Raw genomic sequence first — 26,109 nt, 5'->3', positions numbered from 1 at the left:
TGAACGTGTATGTAGTTAGTGTTGTAGTTAAAGTGGAGCTTTATACTTTATTTATTGGGTAATTTGATATGTTACAGTACAATCATATTATAAAATTATCATGTTTGTTTATGTAAAGCCTGCAAATCTGCAAAGTAGTTAGAATTTATAGGGGTGAAAGTACAATATTATACTCTGACATGCAGTGGAGTGTAAAATGGCAAAACAGAAATACTCAACTCAAGTAAAGTGAAAGTATCGCAACATTGTTCTTAAAGTCTCACTCTGCTCAAAAATGTGTTTTTCTTCTTGTTACATCAGTTGACCTTCACTGTGCAGAATGATGTACGTGCAGACTTTGATGCATAAAAGTTGTTTTCACATTCATCTGCTGAAGGGGGAAGGTTTATCTGTGCTCACTGAAAATCCTACGAGCCTACGAGCAGGATTTGTGACATCACAGCTAGTTTGGAAACTTGAAGCCTCCAGTGCACAAACACTGAGTAACTTTTGAATATGAAAATATTTATGTATTCATAGATTCTGGATTTTTAATGAGGGAGAAGGAAGAGATATAATTTTAAGATTTTCTAACTAGGTAACTGAACTTTTTTGTGGAAAAAAACAGACACAAAACATATCTAGGGGGGGATCTTAAAGTGCAGTACTCAAGTACTTTCTATCTCTAACATTTTGTTTGAAAAGGTATTAGCTGGTTGGTTAGCCTTTGCCCTGATGAAAGCAAATTAATCTCACTCTTAACTGGTCAGCTTTTAGCCTTCATCTATTTAAATTTAAATCACCCGAATATCATAATAAGATCTTTATATTTGAGTCATTTCTGTGCAGTGTGTGAGGCGGCAGCGCCCTCTGCTGTCACGGCCTTATATCACTCCGCCGGAGCTCTTTTCCTATTGGCCGCTTTCGACCACGTGACCAAAACATAATCATGGCGGCCTCAGCGACTGTCCGGTCGAGCATGGGACTGACTTTGAGACTTTCTCGAGTTATACCGGACTGTAGCACATGTCCCCTGTACAGGCTAAAGAGCTGTGGGAACAGTGCAGCTAATTTACAAAGGGGAGGCTCCTTCGATAGTTTCCGAACGATTAATCGACATTTGCAGACGAGTATAGGTGAGTGTTGCAGCTTGCTAACACATTTAGCCTCACTAAGACCCTGCTTCTTCTACCTCAGGACGATTTATTCGCGATAAGTCTGAATAAGTGGTGATAATTCTCCTTTTTACAAGAGTTTATGTTACTGATGATGCCAGGAAAGATTGGCGTGCAGGTGGTCGGGGGATGTCGGCCATCATTAGTATCGAAAGTTCACTCAATAACACTTGTGTAACTTTACGTCACCCAGATGTTGTGGTGAAACCTTGTGCAACAAGTCAAACATCCCCTCGATGCTGTGGAGTCTGTTATCACCCCTGACAGCAGCGATACTCATTTTCCTGATACCTTCTTATCTTCTCTCGAAGGTCTTTACCACAGTGAGGAGGGGAGCTCCAACGCAGAGGACCCAGACGATGTGTAAGTTTACGAGGGTTATTTTTTTTTTTTAATTTTTTAAAATTAAGTAATACACATTTATACTTTTAGTAAGAGCAGAACTTCATTTATCCAACATTAAAACAGAATTTCAGTTCCAAACCAGTGGAGACTGCATCTTATCTTACGGGGTGGAAAGATATTTCTAATTTTTGCCCAGTCATGCTCAACTTGCATTTTGTGGCACACTGACCTCATCCTGAACTTGTGCTTGATTTGGATAGAAGATAGCTGCCTAATTTATTCAAGTCTGTCTTACAACAAACACTGAAAGAGGTTTTCCTCGCTGTAATCATTCAAAGATCCCCTTCAAATGTGCTTTCAATGGAAGTGATGGGGGACAAAATCCGTTTAAACATTTATTTGAAGCTTATATGAGGCTTCAGCAGTTTGATTTAGTCATATCAAGTGGATATCTGCCACATTTTAGCATCAAATTCCCTCTTTGTGTTTCCCTGTTGAGCTGCGGTGGAAGTATAGAAACAAAAAGAGGGACTTTGGCACTAAAAAGACTGTAACGATGAAAGATATCTACTTGATTTGACTCATTTGGACGACTGAAGTTGATCTGAAGTTTAGCTTCAGATAAACTTTTAAATACATTTTTGCACAGGAGCACTGGATTTTGGCCCCCATCACTTCCATTGTAAGTGTATTATGAAGGGATCTTCTAATAGTCAGTATGAACAGGAGGATTGATTATGGCAAGAAAAACATTTGTCAGTGTTCATTTAGGCACCTGACTGTTGTTTTAAGACAGACTTGGAAAAACTGTGAACCTTTCCTTTAAAAAAAAGTGCCAGTACTCTAAATCAGCACCTTGCATGCCCATAAAGCATTTGAGGGCAAGAATCTTCTGCATGAATTATAAATTTTAGGGTACAAATTTGCAGTTCTGAACATTAATAGTAATTCATGCAGGGCTGAAACAATTATTTTCATTATCAATGAATCTATCAATTATTTTCTCAATTAATTGATTAGTTGTTGATCACTGCTTCCCAGAGCCTGAGAGAAAATGTCTTGTTTTGTCTACAACCTAAAGATATTCAGTTTACTATCATTGAAACCACATTTATATTCACATTTGAGAGGCTGGGATCTGAGAAATTATTTTTCTTAAAAAATGACTCAAAATGATTAATTTATTAACAGAATGGTAAAATAGTTGACAATTATTTTAATAGCTGGCAACTAATCGATTAATCATCGCAGCTCTAAAATGCACACTAATTAGCAAAATGTTCACTCCTGATACAGTACCTGTGGGGCTCCGTACAAACCAACATGTACAGAGGTGCTGCATAAATCCAAGTTGAAGTCGACCAAAAATCTTGCGTAGCTGCACATTTTTAGCCTTGTGTTGGGGCTAATTTGAGCAGGAATCTGGCCCATTTTGCTTGACACTTACAATAGTTACTCCATGATAAGTAAGGACACTCAGACATAAATCTAATGTGACTCACTGGTGAGTTTTACAAGCACTGTCCTGAACAGTGTAAATCAGAGCCTTCTTGAATTGGCTGATATCACTTTATCACAGATATATTAGAGTAGGTTGCAGTGCAGAAATACCAAAGTTATTTTGAGGCAACTTACAGACAATGTCACCATAACGTCTGTGTAGATTCTCAGTCATCCAGGTCACGGTACGTCCAGAAGAGCTGAGTCGAGGGCAACTGGACCCGGCTTCGATTCTTGAAGACATTTTGGACAAGACTAATACTAGAAACATGTACATTGATATCAAAGTGGTTATTTTATGGTTACCATTATGGCCATATTATTATAGATTTCATTTGTCTTCAGTTCTGAAATGAAGACTTTTAGATAAAAGGAGAAACATCTTCAAGAATCTAAAACAACTCCAGTCACACATGACTCAGCTCTTCTGGCGTTAACTGTCAATTATTGATCTTGTATCAACCTCAAAAATTCAATATCAGGCGCAAATGAAAATGGAATTCCTCTACTGCCTCCATTTTTCTTTTAATCAAAAGAGCAAAATGATGAATGAAACCTTTCTTTAAGATCAATTCAAAACCTCATCTAATGTTTAATTTAATCTGTTTGAGTTGTAGGCATGAAATAATGTGCAATATATCTTATATATCTTATTTGATGTCTGCTGTTCAGGGTCAATGTGGTGTATATAGATCGGTCCGGCCAGAGGATCCCAGTTAAGGCCAAAGTGGGAGACAATGTTCTTTACTTGGCGCACAAGAATGGAATTGAACTTGAAGGTGAGTGTTTCCACAGTTAAAGCTATTTAATTGAAGCACAGTTTTAAGACAATTATTGCTTATTATTTGTGTGTCTCTTTCTTTCAGGGGCCTGTGAGGCATCTCTTGCCTGTTCAACATGTCATGTTTATGTCAGTGCTGCTCATTTTGACAAACTGCCAGAGCCTGATGAGAGGTAGGTCTACTCCTGATATCTTCATTAACTGATATACATTTGATTTTACATAAATGTGTGAGTGTGTGATGGGGTGAAAGGGAGATTGCTGTAAATGTTCACAGATATTTTGCTGCTTTAGGGAGGATGACATGCTGGACATGGCGCCCATGCTTCAGGAGAACTCCCGGCTGGGATGTCAGATCATTCTCACTCCAGAGCATGAAGGCATGGAGCTGACTTTGCCCAAAGTCACCAGGAACTTCTACGTGGACGGCCACGTTCCCAAACCTCACTGAGAAGAGGCACATATGATGGAAGAAGGGGGATCGGAGCAAAATGAGAGGGTGTCGCTGCAAGCTAGATACCATGTGTGCTGGTTGAGTGAGGGGGCAACCACGAAGAGACGCTCAGCGAGGATAGTAAAATCCGTAGCAACTCCCAAGATGTCTTGCTGACTGACAAATTCCACACTTACAACCAATGACAGGACAGGGCTGCAGATGAGATCAGACAGTCAGACTCAAATCTCACTCAAAGTGAAATTAATGGTTACTTCCAAAAAAAAAAAAAAAGAAGAAAACTGTGATGTTTTAACCGACAACGTATTTATTTATGTGGAGTGTTCTCAGGTCAGCATTATCACCATTCAATCTCACAGACTGTTCTTTGTTAAAACACCAGGGGGAGTTAAAAGACATTCATGTTTGTGTTGCAGAGCAGGTTTTTTTTTTTTTAACAAAGTCCATCTTTGTGCCATTGAATGGAACATTCCTTGTTACAGCTCATATACGCACAAGTATCACAAGACGATGTTCTTAGTCATTACAGCCAGTCCATAATTATCACCCTTTTTCACATGTCAGATATTGTATGCATAGCATTTACTTCATTTTCATGTACCAAGTTCATTTGTAGGTTTTGTGATGGCTCAATAAGTACATGCTGACTGTAGTTTCAGGCAACTCAGACATTTACTGAAGCTCAGAGAGTGGGTGCTTAAAGCAAAATATAGACTGTTAAATCTTACATTTCACTTACTATAAACATGTCATAAAACACTCAAGGGCCTCAGCTCATAACCTTTTGCTTGAAGTGTTGGATAAAACTGATTTTTAAAAAAAATAATTATCACAAGAGGAAGAACAGTTTGAGCATTTAAAAAAAAATCATTATCACAGGAAAGACTTTTTTTGTCTAATGCTCACGGTGCTGTTATGACCCAGCACTTCCTCTCTGGTGACTGATTAAGGCTTGATTAGTTCATGTGGTTCAGCTGTGCTTGGATGGAAGTGGAGCCCAGTAGGTTTGTTAAGTTGATGGGCTTCACGTTACCATGGAACGAGTTTACCACACTTACCATTTACTTGTTAAGTCTACTGTACTGGTCCAATTTATGCACAAATGTAAGTGTATGTTATGTCTTAGAAATTATCAATATTTAAAGTTGTGCAATAAAATGCGTTTTAAAATTATTTTGTCCTCTCTGCACTCACTTTACACTTTACTACAGGGACTCAAATGGGACAAAAATGACGTTTCCGTTAACTCATTCAACTTAAATAAGTTAATTGCATGAGTATCTGGTGGCTACTTCTGGTAAAATCTCCCCGTTTATCCAGCAAATATTAACCGGGGTTTTGGTCTTGTCCACAGAAATTGATATGTTGCTACTAAGTGAAAGGAGCCCAATGTGAACTTTTATACCTCAGCAGCTGTAATCAAGCAAACCAAAAACACCCGCGCAACTCCTCCTAGTCCAAAACAGGGACCCGGTCACAGCAACCAGCTCTATCGGTTTGAGTAAGTTGACAGACACTCTTAATGATTTAGTTGATCATCGATGTGAAGATCGAAGGTGAGCGATGGCTTGCTAACTGAGTGAACTGTACAATTACAATTCTAGCATGACAACCTTTGAACTCTGCTCAGTTAGGCTCAAATGGTGGAGAGTTGGTTAGCCGAGGCTATGACAGCTCTAAAGTAGGAGGGAGCTGATCGGTGAACAGTTATAATACAAGGCCCAATTATTGGTTTATTTGATATGCGATCATTGATCGGGCTTCATGTAGTATGCTACTTTCTTCGATCTACACTCCTATAGTTCATAATTGATGGTTAAGGACACACTTTAATTGCTAAAAACGTATACCCACTCAGCCAACACATAGGCTAACTGAGGATGTCCAGTAGCCATTTTGAGTGGTTCACAATATGAAGAAGTTATGTTATATGTAATTACATAAATGTCCAAGAACAAAGGTGGGATACTGATTAATTTCCAGTGACTGTCATGCACATTTACAAACGTGATTCATTGTTTAATAGTACAGTTAGTTTTGAGATATTTCATCTGTGTTTCAGTGGCACTGTCACCTGTCTGCGCTCGCGACATATAAACTCAGAAAACCGCGAAAACGTCGACATTCTAGAACACGGATGGCTACTTTTTCGTTCTAGAACACATTTAAAGTTCACCGACGGTAACACGTTTTGTTACATTTGTTCCGGTGAGTTAAAGAAGCTACATGTAATTAAAGTATTTCCACTTATTTATTTATTTTTAAAAACAACCTCTGCGTGCTTTTTAAATAACGAACAAAGCCAATATAGGCTCCAATAATGTGACGCAGGCCTAATTAAACTCGTTTTTCAAGAGTACAATACATTATAAGAAAACTATCACAAACTCTAAGTTTGTGTTTTCATTAGCTTAACGTCACGACTGTTACTGTCGTCCAGTTTGGAAACAAAACTATTAAACACTGCAGTAGCACTAGCTTATTTGCTGGATTCAATAGCTTATAGCTCAAAGGAGCGACTGATGTAGAAAGGTGTATTATTCTGTGTTGTGCCAACGTTTGAAATGCAGTTCAACCTCTATGATGATTACCCAGCTTTTTTTCTTGTCAGTTCTTTAATATGAAACAATTAACTACATATTTTCCACCTCACACAGAGTGCATATCTGTGAGTTCAGTTGACGAGTGTTTTCTCTATCAGACTCTTTCATTTGAAAAACATTTAGTAGCCCGGAGAGGTAAAACTATATAATGTTTTACAACAACAACAAAAAAAGACAAGAGAGAAATCTAAAAAATGTGCATTTTTTTGTAGAAAGATTTGTATTGTCTTATTTCCTTTTTCTGTGATCACCTCACAACCTCTTGTGGGGGTCCAGACCACCAGCTTTGGAACTACTGATCTAAACGCTGTTTATTTCTATTTATGATGCAGACATTGCCTGAACATGAGCACAGGACAAGAGACACAAGCTGCCTTCTTCCAGGGAAACCAGAGCACAGTTGAACAAGATGCCTCCCAATCCGCACTCTTCTACCTTTTCCAGGAAGTTAACAAACTAGCACCTCCCATCCACAACAGTTTCCTGAACACGGATTCTCTGTCCACATGGCTTAATGAGACATCTAGGCAGGATCATTTCAGAGTAAAGCGAGAGGAAGAGCATGCACATTCATTTCAAACTTCTAATAGTTCCTGCCAGCACAGTTTGTCTCGTATGTCGCCTTATAATAAGGTGAAAAAAGGGAAACAGGAAAGTCAAAGCAGCAAGGTCATAACTTTGGTTGAGGAATATCCTGAATGCAACAGCCCCTGGAAAGTGCTGACTCTGATCAACCTGCAGTGTGAGAGGCTCATGCATCAAAGAGATGTAGAGGAACTGGACACAAGATCAGTATCATCTACCACAAAATTAGGCTATTCAATAGCCAAATCACTGACTGCAGCAGCAGATGTGACCGGTCAGGGAGTTGGAGGTGACTGTGTAAGTGTTGAACACACTTTAAGACCATCTGTTCTTATCTGTGAGAGGCAAGAAATCACATCTGGTGTCGGTCCTGTGAATGATGTAAGAGGGGACAGTAGCGGAGGAGACAGTAGTTATAAACCACATCACTGTATGAAAGACTTTGAAGTGTGCTGTAGTGTTCAAGCGCAGATTCCTGAAGAAACAAACACTGTTAGACCAGAGGTGATGGAGGAAAATGCTTCACATAGAGACAAAAAGATGAGTAATAGACAATCAGAGCAGAACCAGGAGAGTAAGAAGGGTTGTTTCTCTACTGAACAGGATATTTTTAATCTACCCTTTTCTGAAAATGCTTTGTTGCAAACACATATCCTCAATGCATCCATTAAAACCCAGCTGACTTTTAATTCAAATGAGGATGTAAGCGTAACTCTATCAAAGCCGACACTAATACTAGACTACAATGCAAACCTTGCTTTGACTACAGAGCCCCCATGTGACACCCAGCTGACACCTGAGAGCTCTGTCCCGCCTTCTTCACAATCAGCATCACTCTCATTCAGCACTGCAGAGAGTCATCACTCACTCTCAAAACAAGATGAGATCACGTCATCTAAACCAGAATGCTCACGTGCTCCCACAGAGGAAAAATCCCCTCCAGTTGCACAACTGAAATCCTCAAACTATCACGGTCAGACAAACCTCTCACCGTCTGAAACGATAAAACCAGAACCCAGACCGGTGCAAAAGGAGGAAACTGAACACTATTCTACTCAGCATCGTTCCTCTGAATGCACATGGAGAACCAAGACTCCCAGAAAACAATCTAATCCCAGCCGGAGTGCTGATATCCAAGACCCAGACTTCCAGGGAGTGACGTTCAGGATGGACACGGAGTTGGACGACAGTAAGGAACAGTGTCGGCTCCTCATAACTTCAAAGTACAGGTAATGACAGATTCAACTGGAGGGTGGGGGGAGGGCATCACATTTTCTATCTCATTATGTTTCTACATGGTCATTTTAAAAAATGGTGATGCAGTTAAATTCACACGCACTATTGTTCTCTGCTGCATGTGATTCCATCACAGCAAGGAGCTCTACAAGAGTGTAAGAAAACCGAGGCTGAGAACACGAACATCACAGAAATCCCTTAAAACAAGCAGCTCGGATGAGGAGAGTGACCTGACAAACACTGTTGCAAGTGAGTAACAAGTAGACACTGGGAACTATTCAATGACGCTGCTGTCAGCTCATGTTGACATTTTTACAGGCTCTACAGGCAGAAATACCTTACTAATAATATATAATTGATTTCTTTATTTCAATGGGGGAAATAAAAGGGAAACCCTCAGGAAGAGCAAATAAAATACACAATATATACAATATATAGTGGTAAATAAGTTTGAATTTCATGTGTTTAAAATGAAATCATCCAGAGCATCATTCTAACGCTCTCATGTGGATTATCTATTTGCGTGAAATGCCCCTTTCCTCCACTAGAGGACGCCACCACATCAAAACATGTGACTGCACAGCATCACTTGGGTGGTGCTGCACATCTGATGAGTATTTAGGGGAACCACTGTTGAAGACCATTATGGATATCAAATAGTTCTCTTAGAACCATGTAATACAGGAGAAAGGAAGAAGAATCGGGGCATAAATTTCTTTCTCTCCTGGAGGTGAAACGTGTCGGTGGCAGCAGTATCATAATGTACTGGATCCTAAAGTAACAGGTTTTAAATGACAAACATTTTACAATTAGATATTTGCATACTCTTCCTCTTTAGACAAGAAGGAACTAGAACAAGTTTGTATTAACGACAGAGATAAGACAGCCAGAAGATTCTGATCTTTGTCACCACCCGGATACACATCCTTCAACTGGCCTTTTAGCGATTGATAGGAAATGAACCTTTATTATTTATTATTTATCACAAATGAGAAAATCTTTGTGTTCAATCAGTCATCGTTAGTCATTTTCAGTTCACCCTCTATAACTTAGAGTGACCTCCACAGATGCATAAAACTCTTTTAGATCAGAATGACCATTAACCGCTGAAATGTCATGAAAACGTTTTGTTGCATCACAAGCACTTCCTTTATTTTAATGGAACTGAAACTGACATGAAGTTTATAAGAACACTCGGTTCCAAATGACTCCAACACTAACTAAATATTGTTGTGTTTCTTTTCTGTTTCACAAGAGGGAAAGATTTGTGCATCATGCTGCACCAGGAAGACCCCCATGTGGAGAGATGCAGAGGATGGGACCCCTCTTTGTAATGCCTGTGGAATAAGGTAGCTTTAGAAGACACATGCTGGAAACTCACCCGTTAGATATGGGAGACTTGAGCCATATTCAATTTAACGGGAATTAGTTTGAACTTTTAAACAGATGTGAAGAAATAAAACATCTCTGATGAGTATTTAGAAATAAAACATCTGCTTAATGTTTGGAAAAAAGCATTAAGCAGATGTTTATTAAGCAGATGTTTAGAAATAAAACATCTGCTTAAAAGCACATTTAAGCAGTTATGTATTGGATGAAGCATTAAGGTCCATAATGATTAGATCCTGAGGGCTGATTGTCCATTTGGACATTTTTGACAATTTGTCCATAAAGTAAATTATTAAGAACAAATAATATTGAATAGAAAACTAGTTCCAAAACATCACACCTGTAACTTATAACATTTTAAGAGTTCGACTGTATGTGGTTTTATCTGGATGACATATTTTTCTCTAACATGAGTTCTATGGAGTAGAAGCACCTCTATGAAATGTCTAACTACAGACTCGATATGGGCTAAAACACTGAACCAGCTCTGCTGTTGGCTTGTTGTCAGCACTGGTTTGCATTAGTGGAAAAGAGAAAGACAAATCTGTTTAACTTCTCCACAGTTTCCTCCGTCGTATTTGTAAAAGTGTCAAAAAGAACTTGCTGTGGTAGGACAAAATAAATTAATTTCTAGTTTTTGTGCTCATAGAAGTCTCAATACACAAGCTTTAGAGCTTATATGAAACACATTCTGTGTCTCTGCAGTGAATCTGAGGATGACCATATCAAACACTCTTTCATAATCACAGCCTACGGGAATAAAAATCAATTTGCTTCTGAAAACCACAGTGATGCTATGTTGGATCAGTGTTGCACTGATTTACAAACCTATTCTTTGATGTTTCAAGTGTCATGAATAAGTATCTGAGGGGTTTTACTAAGCATTCATTGTATTCAAATATCAAAAACAGAGAGGCTTAACCACCGCCATATTTTTGTCTGGACTTTTTTAGGTATAAGAAGTACAGAGTGCGCTGTGTCAACTGCTGGCATATCCCCAGGAAAGAGGGCAACTCCAACTCATGCTGCCTCAAGTGTGGAAACTTTGTGAGGCTGACCTCAGCTCAACGGAAACACACCACCTAAGGACCATACATAGAGAAAAAAGGTTTTTATTTCCACAGGAAGGAGTTCTGCATACACACTTGCACACAACAGTCCTCAGACTGGCACAATTCACTACAGATGTGAATGTAAAAAATGGAGGATAACACGATTATCAGCACCAGTCTCTTGACCCAGGTTATTTAAATTAGTTCCACTGCTACGATGTTGTACCTCTGGCTTTAGACAGCTCATAAAACAACTGGGAAAACAATCTGTATTTGTGCTACCTGCTAGCCTGTATATAACATATTTCACAGAGTGTATAAAGTTGATGGGTTTGTTTTTCTGTATCTATGGACAAAAAGGGGACATGTTGATGAAGCACAGACAGAGATTGTAGCTGAAAATACTTTGGAACAAATAAACGGGATAGTGTAGGGACACATTCAGTGGAAAGTTTAGTCATAATTGATGACTTTTTTCATCTAAATAGCGTCAGTGTTGCTTGTGTATAATGGTCAGCAGTGCCAGACAGCTGCGATACAAGTTATTTCTGTACCGCACCAGAAACTGCAACCTGAGCTCAGTGCTGTGATCACTGTTATTAACTGCAAAACAATTTACTTCTCTTGACCTTGACGGCACGACTGTCTGCTATGTTGAGCAGAGGCATGTTTGGTTGCACAGGTTAAATTATTTATTTTTGTTGTGTTTGTCAGTGTTTGTTGCTTTTCTTGGAGTTTGTTTGGTTTGTTGTTGTTGTTGTTGTTTTTGAGGGCAGTATTGTGTTGTTGCTGGTTAAAAAGGTGCACTGATATCCTCAGCGCGACTGTTTCTGGGTTTCGGTCTTTATTAAATTCAGTATGAAACATTCAGTTTGTTTCCTGGTATTTAAACAACACAATGAAATATTTAAAGGAAAACATGTGTGCACTTACCTGTAGGTACATGAACAGGACAAACACTAGGTATAAATCTTCTTACTGGAAAAAAGGCAGTGATTATAAAATGCTATAATAGTTTGAGAAGAGTACAAATATCACATTAAACTACAGTGAGAGCTACAGAGCAGAATTGTTCATTAATGAGACTTCCCACAGTTCCCTCAGCCCACCATGCAGTTCAGGCCTGTTTCCCAAGTGGGTGGCCTCACATGGACTGATACAGTGCAGCTATTATTTCAAAAAGGATTACGTCTTCCTCTTATTTGAAACAGCCAGAGAGAGAGAGAGAGAAAGTGCCAAACCATCCGGCATAAGGAACACCAAAGGAAATGAGCGCCTTGTAAGCCAAGAACATAAAAGATAGAATCAAGCTCACTGCAAATAATGTGCTTGTTTCATTTTTCAGTTTAAGCATATTATTGTTATTATTATATTATTATGCAAAACAGTCTCTTCTGCTGCGGTCATTTCAACATCAACTGTATTTCAGAGACAAATATAATACTTTTTACTCCGCTATAGTTTGTTACTGTACTTTGCAGATTAAGTTTCTTTCATACAAAACATATTTTGCACTTAAAATACACTTAAAAAGCTACTCACAAGTTTATGTGTAATAATCTATTAATAAATTAAATTAATAAATATTATTGGAAACAGACTCCTTTGAGGGGCCACTCTGCATTTTGTACCTCTGTACTTTTTTGTAATGGAGTATTTTTTCAGTGTGTTATTACTACTAATACTTAGCCTAAGTAAAGGGTCTCAATACTTTTGCTAATCAGTATGCACTGGGAGTCATTTTTCACCCAGTACTACAATAGGCCTGCAATAAATATATGAATAAAATAGAAAAAAAACCCACACATGGGTCTGCTAGGTGGCAACGGGTGGCATTTATGCAGCTGTATGTTGTCTTTGCACGTTCTCAGTATCATCAATTAATATTCATCATATATCATACAGTATTATTTGTAATGTGAACCTTTAGGTTTAATGTTTCAGTTCTCTATCTGCTGTTGTTTTGATGAAGACAGACTGCAGGAGGAGGAGGAGGAGGACGAGGAGGAGGAGGCTGTATAGACAGGGAAGCTAAAAAGTCAAAGATGCAGTCAGATGCGCAACTTTTTTGTGAATGAAAAGGGTCTGCGCCTGTTTTGTCAGACAGGCGCTAATGTAGCCTGCTGGGGCCGCCGTGCCACCAGACACTGTGAGGACCATGACCTTGGACAGCAAACTCATGGAGGAGACGGACATTGACGTGGAGGGACAGACAGACGGCGGTGAAGATGTGAAGAACACAGATTTTTCAGTCTTTCATCAGGGATATGCGGACTTGGAGCAAAGCGCTTCATCCTTCACCGCTGAAGTGCGGGAAGAGGGAGACTTTGCAGTTCGGCTCCAAGATGGTCCAGGCAAGAGAACCGCCTCGGTGAAGCCCCCTTACTCTTACATCGCTCTCATCACCATGGCCATCCTCCAGAGCCCGAAAAAGAGACTCACCCTCAGTGAGATATGTGATTTTATCAGCCAGCGCTTTGCGTATTATCGGGAGAAGTTTCCTGCGTGGCAAAACTCAATCCGTCACAACTTGTCTCTTAACGACTGCTTTGTCAAAATGCCCCGGGAGCCCGGGAATCCCGGAAAGGGAAATTATTGGACCCTGGATCCCATGTCGGCCGATATGTTTGAAAACGGGAGCTTTCTGCGGCGGAGAAAACGCTTCAAGAGGCAACATTTCTTTTTGGGAGAGTTGAAGGACTCCAGGGCGCAGGAGCGCAGCCTGATGCCTGTTTTCCCTCTGCCCGGAGCGCACACCGGGATGGGGTCTTGTCTTCAGGGTCCTGATTTGTACCGAGATATGGGCTTAGGAAGTCGTTTAAGCTCCCACACTTGTCCCAGCATCCCACATGTAAGCAGCATTATACCAGCGCTCTCCTCGCTCCTCTCCAAGAATTTCCCCTCATGTTTTGAACACTTCGACCCGAGGCGCTGCGCCGCGGTCCCATCTTTGGCTCCAAACTCTCCGTTCATCTCTCCGGTCTCGCTTCACGGAATGATACCCAGCTACCCGGTTTCTCAGTTTCCCAATTTTCCCACTGGGACTATTAAAGTTTCGTCTAATTTAATTTAATCTAACGAACTCACGGTCAGCTGAACTGAATCTTCAGCTCAGCCTCAGAATAATAAACCCACGGTACATTTTGTAAATACGCATTTTTAATGATGGCCTAAGCTTGCATTCAGGCCACCATGTTTAGCAGTGTGGTTGCTTGAAGCAAATGTTTTTGAAAAACATGTTTTACAGTTCTTAAAATGTTTGGAATAAAATGTGTTTGACTTTACACAGCGTCTGTGCAATTTTAAATCAAGTCTCGGGATTTATCATTTTAATATAGACACTATAAAATAATGTCCGTCTATATGCGCAGGTGCGATTTTTGACGTTTTGATTGATTGTTTTGCTTTACATCTGTATTTTCTTTCGTTTTTTAAACGGAATTGAAGAAGATTTAACTGAAAGATTTGAGCGAATTCAGCAACCATAATAAAAGTCATAATTTCAATTTCACATATCTAATTTTAAACTACTAATAACCATAATATTAATAATAGAGCATTCGGAGGCAAAAGGGGGCATTACATTTTAGAAGATGAGAATGAACAAAATGAATATTATTACTGTATAATAAATAAAAAGCAGCATGCTGATAGTGGAATCACCAAACAACAGTGTAAATATACAGCTGATAGATAAATATTAAAGTTATCTGACAGGCCTGCTGATTTGCACAAGCCTGCACTGACTGGTTTGAAAAAGAAAAAAGGAAATTGTTCAAATGTGACGACATCTTTTCTTTAACTCCGCTTTGTTGTAAGTTTACAGTGGATGTAAACACAAAAGATCACAAAAGATCTGAGCATGTCCACATTTTCTCTCTCCCTCCCTGGTTTATGGAGTGTGTGTGTGTCCATGTGTTTGTGTGTGTGATTTCTTCCACATCATGTTTAAAACAGGGCCTGCTTCAGTCAAAACTGGCCTTCATATTACAGCACAAGCTGGCCTCATAAGCCTCTGCAGTCTAAATAAGTAGCACATGACTGTAGCAATGTTTGCTCTGTACACTGTCAGCATGGATATCACATACATCTGGCCATCTGGCTGTCAGGCATTATTACAAGTTAAAACTTTACTGCTGTCTTTAATCGGATGTACTCGGTGCTGTTTGTTTTGTTTTGTGGAAACATGAGCGAAGCAGTGCGCCTGCATCTGGGGAGTGGTGGATTCAAATACTTTTCTAAAAGTAGCAATACCATAGCTGAAAAATACACATGATGATAATAAACTGAAGTATTGTGAAGGTAAATATAAAATGCATTAAAGGTAAAGTAGTCATTATGCAGATTGGCATCTTTCAGTGTGATGCATTAATGTTTATTATCGCCATTTAATGTTGTAGCTTCAAGTAGAGTTAATGTTAGTTCACAAACGCTTCATAAACTCATCATATTTGTTTTTAATGCAAACTGTTAGTGTTATTTATGACGTAACTACGGCCTTTGGATGAATGAAATTGAGTTAAAAGGTCAACGTTTGTAATTTATTTATAGAAAAATGTGTATTTGTGTGTGTGTGTGTGTGTGTGTGTGTGTGTGTAAGAGATTACAAGAGAGTGTAAAAAGAAGCGGCTACAAAACTCAAACTGTGGTAATATTATTGGCATTAAAAGAAAGAAGCAGTATCATGGGTAAATGAGACTGGCAGAACAAATCTGCTGTAATTATTGTTAATCTGCTTTCTTGCAAAGTGTCGTCCTGTCAAGACAATTAATGCATAATAACATTCCTCATAAGTAGAAACCTAAACTTTACATGCCATATCTATAATAAACACGCAATTTTTTCTATTTTTCAGTCTTACAAAGACGACCTTTTATTTAAAACATCTAGATGGGCTTTTTTTTCAGTCTATCTTTTTACTCTTATATACAAACTGTTACATGTTTTTTTCTTTTTTACAGTTTTGACAAAGTACAGTTAATTTTAAGACTAAATGTTGGACTTGGTGGCTTGTTAAGGTTTCGTACTGTAGTTTGAAAAATACTTTGATCCACTCCAGAGGAACACTGGGTAAATGTATGCAGGAAATCTCCCCCAGGACTCAGCTGCTGGTGTAAGTGTGATGTGGCCCAAAGCAGGCCTTCTGCCATCTGTGAACGGCCGCCTTCCACCTAAATAACCCCTCAGGGAGCAGTTTGCTTTCCTGGCACGCTCAGTCACATTCAAGTTTTATTCAATTATAGCACACATACACACTCACAGTCCTCCATATACATGTATCTCTGTGGAGTGTGTCCCATTAAAGTCTGTCAGTGTGAGTGTGAGCTAAAACCCCTGAGTATGATCGTTTGGACGTACTGTAACATGAGCCCTGTGACAGGAAATATGATGTGTGTGTGTGTGTATTTGAAGGAAGGGGGACCCCTCTCAAATCCCTAAAACCTGGAATCAACAGATGTCAGAAACATATAACAGCAGAGACACCCATGAGGTCATACAGTAATTTATCAGTATTTATGTATTTATTATACATGTCCGCACAAAAAGGGAAAGACTTTATTAACAGAGAGGAATGGCATAGAAAAAGTATGGAAACAGAAAATGTTAGTCATGATTAAAAAATGCTCATGGGAGGTCAAAACTATGAGCTAAAAAGCCATAATTTTGGTTTTCTATCTCATAATTTCAAATTTAAACTTTGTATCCCCTAATTTTAATGTACCGTGAGCTTTTTTGTTATGACTGACTTCTTATCTACTTCTTTTTCCTTTACTGGTGGAAATGGGCTTCCATACAAAAGACAAAGAAAGAAAGTTTAGCAGATGAACACAAGGTCAAGGTCACAATCCAGTTTATTTCCAGACAACTTTTCATCCCAGCAGTCACGATCAGCGATGCTTGAAAGATTCTTGGCTCTAAATCAGAGGTGTGAAAAACAAGTGTGTCTGATTTTTATGACCACAACAAAAGCAGAAAATTGGAAGATTGCAGAAATAGTCTATTTTCCCCAGCTGTGTTTACCCTCCAAACAAGCAGACGCTGACAGCGGCCAAAGCAGAAAACCAGAGATGTGATGTAATCAGCTCACCCTCAGTCACCCCATAACTGATCTAACACATTTGAGAATTTGTCTCTTTGTGCATGTAACTGTGTTTTGTGCAGTGAAGGTGTATACATGTGTATGCCCGTTGTAACCACAGAAACTGTAGTTTCTTGGTCAACAAACAACACACAGAGGAAAGAGTTGGACCTTCTGAAGAAAGTGAAACAAGTCCAGAAATATATTATTGCACAAGCTTAGTGACATTCATTGATAAAGAGGCTTTTGGTTTCAGTTCATCTTTTTTTTTTATTTTCATGCAACTTGCTCCTGTCATTGGTGCTGTTTTCTTCTTTGGCATCTTTCCCACCCCACCACATGAAATCTTAACAAAACTGAAAGGTTCAATTCACCTAAATTGCACAATATATAATTTATCACTCAGCCTTATGTTATTATACAGATAGTTTCGGCCATACTAGCAGCTCTGTGAGTCTATAGGCACAGCAGTGTTTTCAGCTGAACACTAAAATCAGCATGCTAACATGCTCGGCAATGCTGAGATATAATGTCTACCACATTTAACAAGCTTAGATTAGCATGTTAGCATGCTAGCCTTTGCTAATTTGTGCTAGCTACAAAGAACAGATGTGGCTGATGGGACTGTTAATAGTTCTGCAAGTATTTAGTCATAAACCAAAGTACTGAACAAATTGAAAGTTTAAACTGATGACGGTGCTAGATGAAAAATTATGGGATCACTTAAGTTATTACAATTCATCCTGACAGGAACATTAGTATCTTCACCAAATTTTATGGCAATCCATCAAACAGTTGTCAAGGCATTTCACCGAAAAGAACAAAAACAAATCCTCCAAATTAAACAACCAAATATGTCGTTTGGCCATGTGCCATGTTGACGAAGTTTCCAGCCAACCACCAGACCCCTCCTCCTCCTAATAAGAAAGTCAGCTCATATAGATGTCATCTGAACTACGTCACTTTAGAAATGTTGATATGATACGTATTGTATAAATGTTGATATGCTACATATTAAATGTATTCAAACGTGCAGATTCAACGTATCCGTGGTTTGCAGAAGTATGGGGTGCTGTGTGCCTGACACCTGTAGTTAAGGTGAACCAGCTGTAGGGATGGGTATGGTCAGAATTTTATATTTATCTTATCAATACTCTTATTGGTCTGTTTTTTTTCTTGTGTATGTGTGTGTGTGTGTGAGAGAGAGAGCACAGAGAGCAGAGGAGAGGACAGAAGCCTTTGCTGCTGACCTTCTGTCCACTATGCTGTCAATACCAGCCATTTGAACTAAGTTGTCCATCTTAATGTGGTCTTTTATAGTCTGACCTGTCATGAGATGTGCAGCTCTGTTGGTCAGTTGTTGAATCTGGTGCCCTCTTGTGTTACAGTGTAGTGCAGAAACATCCAATCATATTCATTCACTACTCTGCTGATAGTCTCATATAGTCAGACCTAACTCCGCACTTGGTTTTAGCCTACCCTGCTGATAACATTATGCACCAGCTTCCTCCACCACCCAAGCATCTTCCTTATGTGCTATATATTTGTTTGGTTGATTAGTTCTGTTGTTAGGTGCTGCTGTGAGGCACGAATGAGCTTCCAGGCTCCTATTAACTCCTTGTTCCTCTCACTGAAATATTACACCCAGTTTTGCTTTGTGGTAACACAAAATTATAGGAATGTGCACCATGTAAGCACAATATATAAGGTCAAACTAGATTTTGCTAGATTGTTTTTCATGACAGAGCCTCAAGTTCTGGTAACAGAGCAGGAAAAACCTTGTCAGCTGATAATGTGCTTTTGTGCATAATCCTATATTCCCAAACAGAGTTACAACTATTCAAATGACCACAAACCAACTGCCACATAGTGAATATTTTGAGATGTTGTCTTCAGGAACGACAGCTTGCTTGTTGGCAAAGGCCGATTTGAAAAGAGTCATAGTTGTTTTTCCATTGAAAACAAGACACAGGAGCTGCTTTTTTAGTAAACTGCAGTTTCTCTTGACTGATTAGTAAACCAACTTCATTTGTTATTAAAGGAATAGGAAGAAATACAAGGATGTATGCTTGTTCACTTTTTTGCAAAGATGAGAAAGTATGGAGTATGGAGCTAGAGCCAGGAGACGATTAGCTTAGCTTAGCATAAAGACTGAAGAGAGGGGGAAACAGCGAGTCTTGTCCTGGCTATATCTGACATTAAATAATCTGCCTACCAACACAGCTAAAGCTCACTAATAACATGTTGTATCTGGGTCGTTTAATCCACGCACAAACAAAAATGTAAAAACCAAATGTTGTCAACTTACAGAGAGTTAGCACTGTAACTAGTTCTTGGCGGTGAGGCACAATAACTTCCTGGAGTCTTGTCGTTACCATGAGTCACCAATCCATTCATTAACAACATGCAGACTTATAAAAACATTAAGTAATGACATAGCTAACTAATTGTTGGCTCATTACAAATGAGACACCTGTGACCCTTTATAAATGACTTTAATAACATTTGTAGCTGCAGAATTGGGGGTTAGAGTTAGAAAGTTTATTATTATTAATGTATTTGATATAGATTACCAATGTTCATAACAGAAGACTTGATATCTTATTAGAAAATGAGAAACTTATGACCCCTTATTAATGATTTACTAATTATTTAATAAGTTCAGGCATGATGGCTCATAAGAAAGTGACTGTGACTGATGGAGATAAACACATGTATATGAAATATAATACACTGGTGGTTAAACTTCTTGTCTCCAGTTAGTGAGAAAACAAGAAAAGAAAAACAAAAGATAAGATGAATACCTACGTCATGGCTGGAGCAGAAAACCACACAAGATGAACCATTAATTTACGGGGATGAACGTCGGGGAAAATAGTTTCCAAAGTGTTTTGTTCAGTCAGGTCAAACCAGGTCTGCAGCTAATCACAGTAGTTTCTCTCAAAGCTATATTGAATCATTTTCAGGAATAAAGATGCAAAAAAACATACTTTCTATGATATGAGTGTATTTTATTATTTGAAGAACAAGTTCTGTTATATTCATCAGTAAATATGACATTACAACCAAACAGAGCCGTGACTTATTTTTCAACTGTTTCAACTTCAACAACACAACATTTTATTGATTTCAAATCTCTTGATCTCTAACATAACAGTCATCTTCTACCATCATTTTTATAGACTTACAGAAAACCAGACTAGTTTATGTTAAACAAATTAGTGATGTGATGTTAATGAGTCACTGTTACTGTATTTGCACTGAAAACAGAAGGGAAAAGTTTCCTGCTGCTTTTGTTTCTCAGCAAAATCACAGTTTCCTTTGTGTAAAAAGAGGAAATCAAACACTTCATTTCTATTTTTTACAGACTAAGCAATATTAAGATCCCTCTCAATATTGTGTCTATTGGATAAAATCCAGCATATTGTAATACATCATTTTCATGGAAAAAAACAAAGTAAGCATCTTAATGTCTGGTGTATTTGTGGAACCATAAGAAATCTTTTTAGGTGAATTGTCCCATACAAAATACCCAAAGAGAGAAGGCTTCACATCAGACTACGCGTCAGTGCAATGCTTTAGATCACTGTAGCTAAACACCTCAAAGGCTATCTGCTCAATTTCGCTCTTCTCCCCGCATTCCATCAAACATACAAACCAACCGTCATCAATGTAAGCCAGGTCTGAATAACCACTGGGTCCGTGGTTGATGATCCAGGGTTTGCTCCATGCTTTAGGATTCCTTGGGGATTTGTTCAGATACACTCCTAAATTAACCCTCTTGTGCCTATTGGTTGGGTGGATGAAGAGCAGCCACTTGTTATGAACTGCATGAGCACCTTCACTTTGAGCTGGAAAGGAAACCACACTTCCGTGACAGCCTCCACCTGTTTCCACAAGTTTTTTAGTAGAACGAAGGGTCATAAAACCATCTCCCTCATTTTCACTGACAGCTTCTACTCTTTGACCTTCTGGACTACGGGCATTGCAGTAGATGACGCTGTTGCCTGTATCATCAAAAACCTCTGCCATTTCACATTCACATGATTGTTTTTCAAGTTTATTGCCTAATGTCCATCTATTACCCTGATCATCACTATATAGGCAGAGTGCATACGGAGACTTGTCAGAAACATAATAAGCATAAAGTGGGACAATCAATCTACCACTCTCCATTTGAAGACCATGTCCTGGCCCAACAGCAAAAGTGGCCCACTGCTCGATTTCATCCAGTTTGTCAGTCAAATCAGTCACCTCGCTCCAGTTTTGGCCAACATCATTACTCTTGATGTAGCAGAGACGGGCCTTGTTGTGGCCATTACTTATCTGCCAGTACTCTTGGACCTTGCCTTCAACACAGATGAAAAACAGGAAAAGTGTTTTGCTGGTCTTCTCATACACCGGGCAGGGGTTCATAGGACGGTATCCATCAAGATGTGCCTCCTTCACTGGTTTTAGATCTGACCACTAAGAAAAAAAAAGAGAGGTGAGTAAATACAAGAATTAACTTAGTATGGATGCAGTCACAAACAGTATCTACACAAGTAAGTCAGGAGAGGTGATGTACCAATAAACCACCTGATTCAGATAATCACCTCAATCGTCACCTCATGAGTGGATTCATTCTTGTTCACCTCTCCTGTTTTCATTTCCAGCGCCACTGTGCTGGTATCATCTGAAGTTGTCCGTTTCTCTGCAAAGGCCAGGATTTTTTGGTCTCCAATGTAGATAAGAGCAGGAATCCTGTACACCACTCCCCGACAGAGAGTTTTCTTGGGCATCTTTGGTTCAAATTGACAGCGATTGTTGGCCATTGTTGGTGTTTGTGTATAAAATGATGATACAAAGGTTAAGAAAGAAAGATGTGCTTACTCCTCCAGGGTCATCATAGTTTGTCTGCTGAGGGTTTTATAAGTCTGGATGGTGCAGCCTGTAAATGAGGAAGGAGTCATTATTGCATAATCTGAAACTAAAAGGTTTTTCCGGCCCCCTAAGGGTCAGCCAACGGCCAGAGAGGAGTGTGTATCAATGTTAGGCTTACAGAAAATGAACTGAATCACTTACGTGGTGGAAAATAATTCATTGTCATAAGGATTGTAAAAACCTCATGTTTGTCAAGCATGAATTTGGCTTATTTTCCTTGGTTAATACTTGTGTAGCCATCCCTGTAATACACTTTAACGTACATAAAATGTAAAGAAAGTTTTTTACATTGTGGAAATTGATTTTTATGTCTATGTTCACTTGACCTCAGTCCACCTGACCAGGTGTGCCACTCTGTGAAAAACTCTACGACCGCAGCGTTCACTGCAGGTTTTGCAGTTGATGGCGCCAAGGCATTTATCATCTACAGTACCAGTCAAACGTTTGGACACACTTTCTCATTTAAGTGAATAGGAAAGTCTGTCCCAACTTTTGACTGGTACTGCAAAACCTCCTCCATTTCACATTTAAGGTTGTATTGACTATGGATATAATTTGAGGTTTTGTAGAACTGTCTGATAACAATCTCTGGTGAGTGGGTTAGTATAATCACTATACAGGCAGAGCAAACAACTGTGAGCCAGTGATTTGATCTGTGCATATAGCAAAATGACGATTCAAGTACAGTATGGGGCAAGAGTTCAGACACACAGCTGAAACACATATACAGGTCACCATGGAATAAAATTTGGCAGCAACCAACTTTCTTCTTGCTACAGAGAAAAACATGATTCATCAAATGTGTTTGTTATGCAAGAATTTGTTTTACAATGGTTTTCACAATTGCCCTTTTTTAGTACAGTTCACTTCTCACAGCTGATAGTGAACTCTATCAGATGCTACTTGCAGCTGAGTATGTGCCTCATTAATTAGACACTAACAAACACATGATGCTGTCATCTGCATAAAATGAAAGTCAACATTTGGTACTTTGCTTCAGTTATGTTAGTTCAGTTACATACAAGTTATGTGTGTAACTGAACTAACCAGTGTGTTCCAGGGGCGGATAGTTACCGTGCCATACACAAATTCTTATAGACAAATCAGGGTTGCAGGCAGAAGTAGCCCAGTTGGCATTACTGCAGTGGCACCTCACTTGTAAACCGCATATAACACTGTAATTTATGTAAAAGAATTTCACTACTTCTCTGCACCAATTGGACACTGATATTTGAACAGTTACTGTTGTTAAGTGAATGCTGAACACGTGAACAAAGTCAGACAGAGTTCATGGACATGCTTGTTCTTCTTTTCCACTTGTCCACTACTTCCCATAACACTTACATCCTACGACTCCCTAACACAGAAACTCACTCCTACACATTTGAACCCTGCTCTGCACAGTCAAGTGTCAGCCGTTGTACAAAAACAAAGCAATAACTGAAGACATTAATTTACTGTACTCATTTGAATAAAAGTCATTAATCAATTACTGTCCAAATATTCAAAATCCCTCTTCTTAAAAAATGTGTTTTTCTTCTTGTTCATCAGTTGGATGTTTGAGCTTCACTGCAGAATGATGTATGTGCAGAGTTTGACACTTGACATTCATCCTCTGAAAGTGGAAAGTTTCTCTGTGCTCACTGAAAATCTAATTTATCGCTTGTACCAACGATCATTATTTGTGATATCACAACTAGTGTGGAGCCATCTTCCATCAGACATCTTGCATCCAACAATATTTAACAATATTTGCATATTCATTGATTCTGGATTTTTCAAAGAGGGAGAAGGAGGAGATGTAATTTTTACAGATTTTTAACACAGTAATTTAACTTCTTTGTGGAAAAACCTTGTCAGACACAAGTTATTATTCCAAGCAAAGGATTTTTATATGTCTTAAAATATGACTGGAGGGGATCTTTAAAAGCAGAGACAAGCTCAACTGATTTACCTTATGATGTTTACAGTCTGCATGTGATGCAATAGCCTGTTTTTGTTTTGTGAGATTGGCCTCAATTTTGTTTTCTCAGAATTTAAGAACAGAAGATACATTTTAAACTCACAAATCAACTTTTTATGAAGTTAAATAGTACAAATGGAACCATGTACATTCACTACTGAGCTGTAATACATTTCAAGCTCTGTTTCAGTACCTGATACTGCGCTGGGAATAGTAGGGAAGTGATTTTCACAGTTTGGAGGTGGGTCAGTTAAAGGTTGACCAACAAATCAATTCTAAATGAGCACAGTGTTAAACAAGTGACCACAGACTAACCGGAGAAAGCAGAATGGATGAAATGTGGTTCCTGTTTCGACATCCTGGTGACCTGAATTTTCCCTTTTCTACGTACATGTGAATGTTGTAAATCTGTAAATTTAGAGAACGGTAAAAATTAAATCTCTGTACAGAAAATGGCAGAAATACACCCACAGTTCTGCCGTGTGTGCAGAAGTTTTTTAGCTCTGAATTGTTTGCTGCGTCACACGGTGTTTATTTATTACATACCTATTTAGAGGAAAGTGTTGAGTGGAGTCATAGTCCAAGTTAGTCTTAATGAATAATAATTGTCATAAAATACATCTTAGATGGATGATAACTTGAGAAAAACCGCCTTGAATCCAGCTGTGGCAGTCACGAACTGGAGCTGTTTCCTGAATGCTTCAAGAGTGCTACAACACAGTGCTGTAAGCAGAACTGAGTGCCACCCTGAAGCCTATAAATATCACAAATATCCCCCTTTCCTCTCCTCTCCTCCTCCCATTTCCATGCTTCTCCTCCCTCCACCCTGCTCTGTATTCCTGCCTCCAGTGCTCATAAAAAGTGGAGCTGACAGGTGCTGGAGACCCAAGCCAGGGTTACGAGGGGGGAAATGGGGGCAGAGGGAACATTAATGAGTTCTGGCTTGATCATTCTTTCAATATTTTGGGTCTAAACAACCTTTAGACTCAAATATAAACACATCAACAGCTGTCATTAAACTAAACTGACCTGTTTGAGCTGCTGGCTTTTAGAGAACAATGTGGGAGATCTGAATCAGCAAAAACAAACAGCTGGGAAGTGTTTTGATTTTGATCCGAGCCAGTTCACTGCTTTGCCTGTGCCACTGTAGAAATAAGATGGAGACGGAGACAAGGTCATTGTCAAGAGCCTGCCTCTGACCTTCCATTGGATTAGCCAGATCTGGATATGTCAGTAGCAGTTGGGAGAGGTTAAGAGGAGTTTGATGGCTGTAATGTTTTATGCTGTTGTGTTGTGTTGACAAGCTTCCCATCCTATAAAGTGAAACACTGCATAGATCTAAGTAGTCTTCTATCAGAGCTTCCCATCTGAAATGAATGCAAGCAGCGAAAGACCACCCCGGTTGACTCTCAGCTCTCATAAAAGCACGCTCTCCTTCATCCTTGCTCGCTCTTTCCTCTGCTCGTATGTGAACTCCGGTTTTCATAGTCGGCTGCCTTGTTCTGTTTGTTCATTTTGTCTGTGTGCATCATGCTGCTGTTGCAGGTTGTTCACCAGTGTTCACTCAGTCTGACGTGGAATGGATTATTTTGTGAATGTAGACTATGTACAGCATTCGGCATCAACAGCAGGGAGTGGGCAGTGAAGATGGACTGAGAACATACAGGTGGATGCTGGGGAGGAAGTGACGTTTATGAAGTGCCTGCATAGCTCTCAGGTGAACAGCGTGGCAGCAAAAGAGTGAGCGGAGCACTGATAGCTTACATACACCACCACAATCACAAAGTGTTCATTGGATATGTTGTCATATCACATCATGTCAGTTTATCATTTTCTGTCACATCATATTAAGTCTCATCTCATTTCATTTAACATCGATTCCTTCCTCAACATCAGCCCTCATCATCACAAGTATAGTGCTAATTAAATACCTTACAAATCATTCATGCAAAACGATATAAATATATATCCAATAAAACACTTCTGAATATTGATTTGCAATAAAGGATAGCTGTAGCTAGGGCCAAATTAAAGGACCAGTGTGT

The 26,109-nt window shown here is 39.1% G+C and overlaps 4 protein-coding genes across 8 annotated transcripts; 3 read left to right on the top strand and 1 right to left on the bottom strand.

The window, feature by feature from the left end:
* The first annotated feature begins 899 nt into the window (after window positions 1–899).
* fdx2 (ferredoxin 2) lies at window positions 900–5,327 on the top strand. Its single transcript, XM_042394423.1, has 5 exons — window positions 900–1,115; window positions 1,466–1,517; window positions 3,672–3,778; window positions 3,866–3,953; window positions 4,075–5,327. The coding sequence occupies exons 1-5, from the start codon at window positions 929–931 to the stop codon at window positions 4,229–4,231; spliced, it is 591 nt and encodes a 196-aa protein (XP_042250357.1). The 5' UTR covers window positions 900–928; the 3' UTR covers window positions 4,232–5,327.
* A 317-nt stretch (window positions 5,328–5,644) lies between these two features.
* Window positions 5,645–11,969, top strand: zglp1 (zinc finger GATA like protein 1). Of its 3 annotated transcripts, none has more exons than XM_042394401.1 (5): window positions 5,645–5,735; window positions 7,170–8,651; window positions 8,795–8,907; window positions 9,914–10,007; window positions 11,001–11,969. In XM_042394401.1, exons 2-5 carry the CDS (start codon window positions 7,183–7,185, stop codon window positions 11,131–11,133), a joined length of 1,809 nt encoding a protein of 602 aa, XP_042250335.1. In that variant the 5' UTR covers window positions 5,645–5,735; window positions 7,170–7,182; the 3' UTR covers window positions 11,134–11,969. The 3 variants fall into 3 exon arrangements, with proteins under 3 accessions (XP_042250335.1, XP_042250326.1, XP_042250344.1); XM_042394392.1 differs by having other exon boundaries at window positions 5,666–5,790; XM_042394410.1 differs by lacking the exon at window positions 5,645–5,735 and adding an exon at window positions 6,335–6,442.
* Window positions 11,970–12,882: 913 nt separating this feature from the next.
* Window positions 12,883–14,383, top strand: LOC121883382 (forkhead box protein D1-like). Its single transcript, XM_042391609.1, has one exon. The coding sequence runs from the start codon at window positions 13,258–13,260 to the stop codon at window positions 14,170–14,172; it is 915 nt and encodes a 304-aa protein (XP_042247543.1). The 5' UTR covers window positions 12,883–13,257; the 3' UTR covers window positions 14,173–14,383.
* A 5,805-nt stretch (window positions 14,384–20,188) lies between these two features.
* LOC121881582 (sialidase-3-like) lies at window positions 20,189–24,966 on the bottom strand. 3 transcript variants are annotated; one of them, XM_042389467.1, is made up of 5 exons: window positions 24,611–24,966; window positions 24,380–24,472; window positions 22,051–22,108; window positions 21,774–21,959; window positions 20,189–21,645 (listed from the first exon to the last, which is right to left on the bottom strand). In XM_042389467.1, exons 4-5 carry the CDS (start codon window positions 21,957–21,959, stop codon window positions 20,737–20,739), a joined length of 1,095 nt encoding a protein of 364 aa, XP_042245401.1. In that variant the 5' UTR covers window positions 22,051–22,108; window positions 24,380–24,472; window positions 24,611–24,966; the 3' UTR covers window positions 20,189–20,736. The 3 variants fall into 3 exon arrangements, with proteins under 3 accessions (XP_042245401.1, XP_042245396.1, XP_042245389.1); XM_042389462.1 differs by lacking the exon at window positions 24,380–24,472; XM_042389455.1 differs by lacking the exons at window positions 22,051–22,108; window positions 24,380–24,472; window positions 24,611–24,966 and having other exon boundaries at window positions 21,774–22,044.
* Between the last annotated feature and the right edge of the window lie 1,143 nt (window positions 24,967–26,109).

The sequence above is a fragment of the Thunnus maccoyii genome, chromosome 2, assembly GCF_910596095.1.
Source record: "Thunnus maccoyii chromosome 2, fThuMac1.1, whole genome shotgun sequence".
NCBI lineage: Eukaryota > Metazoa > Chordata > Actinopteri > Scombriformes > Scombridae > Thunnus > Thunnus maccoyii.
The sequence above is the reverse complement of the archived record's forward strand: the minus strand, read 5'-3'. Positions and strand labels throughout refer to the sequence as shown.

Coding starts and splice junctions, on each gene's coding strand:
- fdx2 (XM_042394423.1), top strand. CDS start 929: ATGGCGGCCTCAGCGACTGTCCGGTCGAGCATGGGACTGACTTTGAGA. Junction 3,779..3,865: donor GAATGGAATTGAACTTGAAG/GTGAGTGTTTCC, acceptor TCTTTCTTTCAG/GGGCCTGTGAGGCATCTCTT. Junction 3,954..4,074: donor CTGCCAGAGCCTGATGAGAG/GTAGGTCTACTC, acceptor TTGCTGCTTTAG/GGAGGATGACATGCTGGACA.
- LOC121883382 (XM_042391609.1), top strand. CDS start 13,258: ATGACCTTGGACAGCAAACTCATGGAGGAGACGGACATTGACGTGGAG.
- zglp1 (XM_042394401.1), top strand. CDS start 7,183: ATGAGCACAGGACAAGAGACACAAGCTGCCTTCTTCCAGGGAAACCAG. Junction 8,652..8,794: donor CTCATAACTTCAAAGTACAG/GTAATGACAGAT, acceptor ATTCCATCACAG/CAAGGAGCTCTACAAGAGTG. Junction 8,908..9,913: donor CCTGACAAACACTGTTGCAA/GTGAGTAACAAG, acceptor CTGTTTCACAAG/AGGGAAAGATTTGTGCATCA.
- LOC121881582 (XM_042389455.1), bottom strand. CDS start 21,992: ATGGCCAACAATCGCTGTCAATTTGAACCAAAGATGCCCAAGAAAACT. Junction 21,646..21,773: donor CTCATGAGGTGACGATTGAG/GTGATTATCTGA, acceptor TTTTTTTCTTAG/TGGTCAGATCTAAAACCAGT.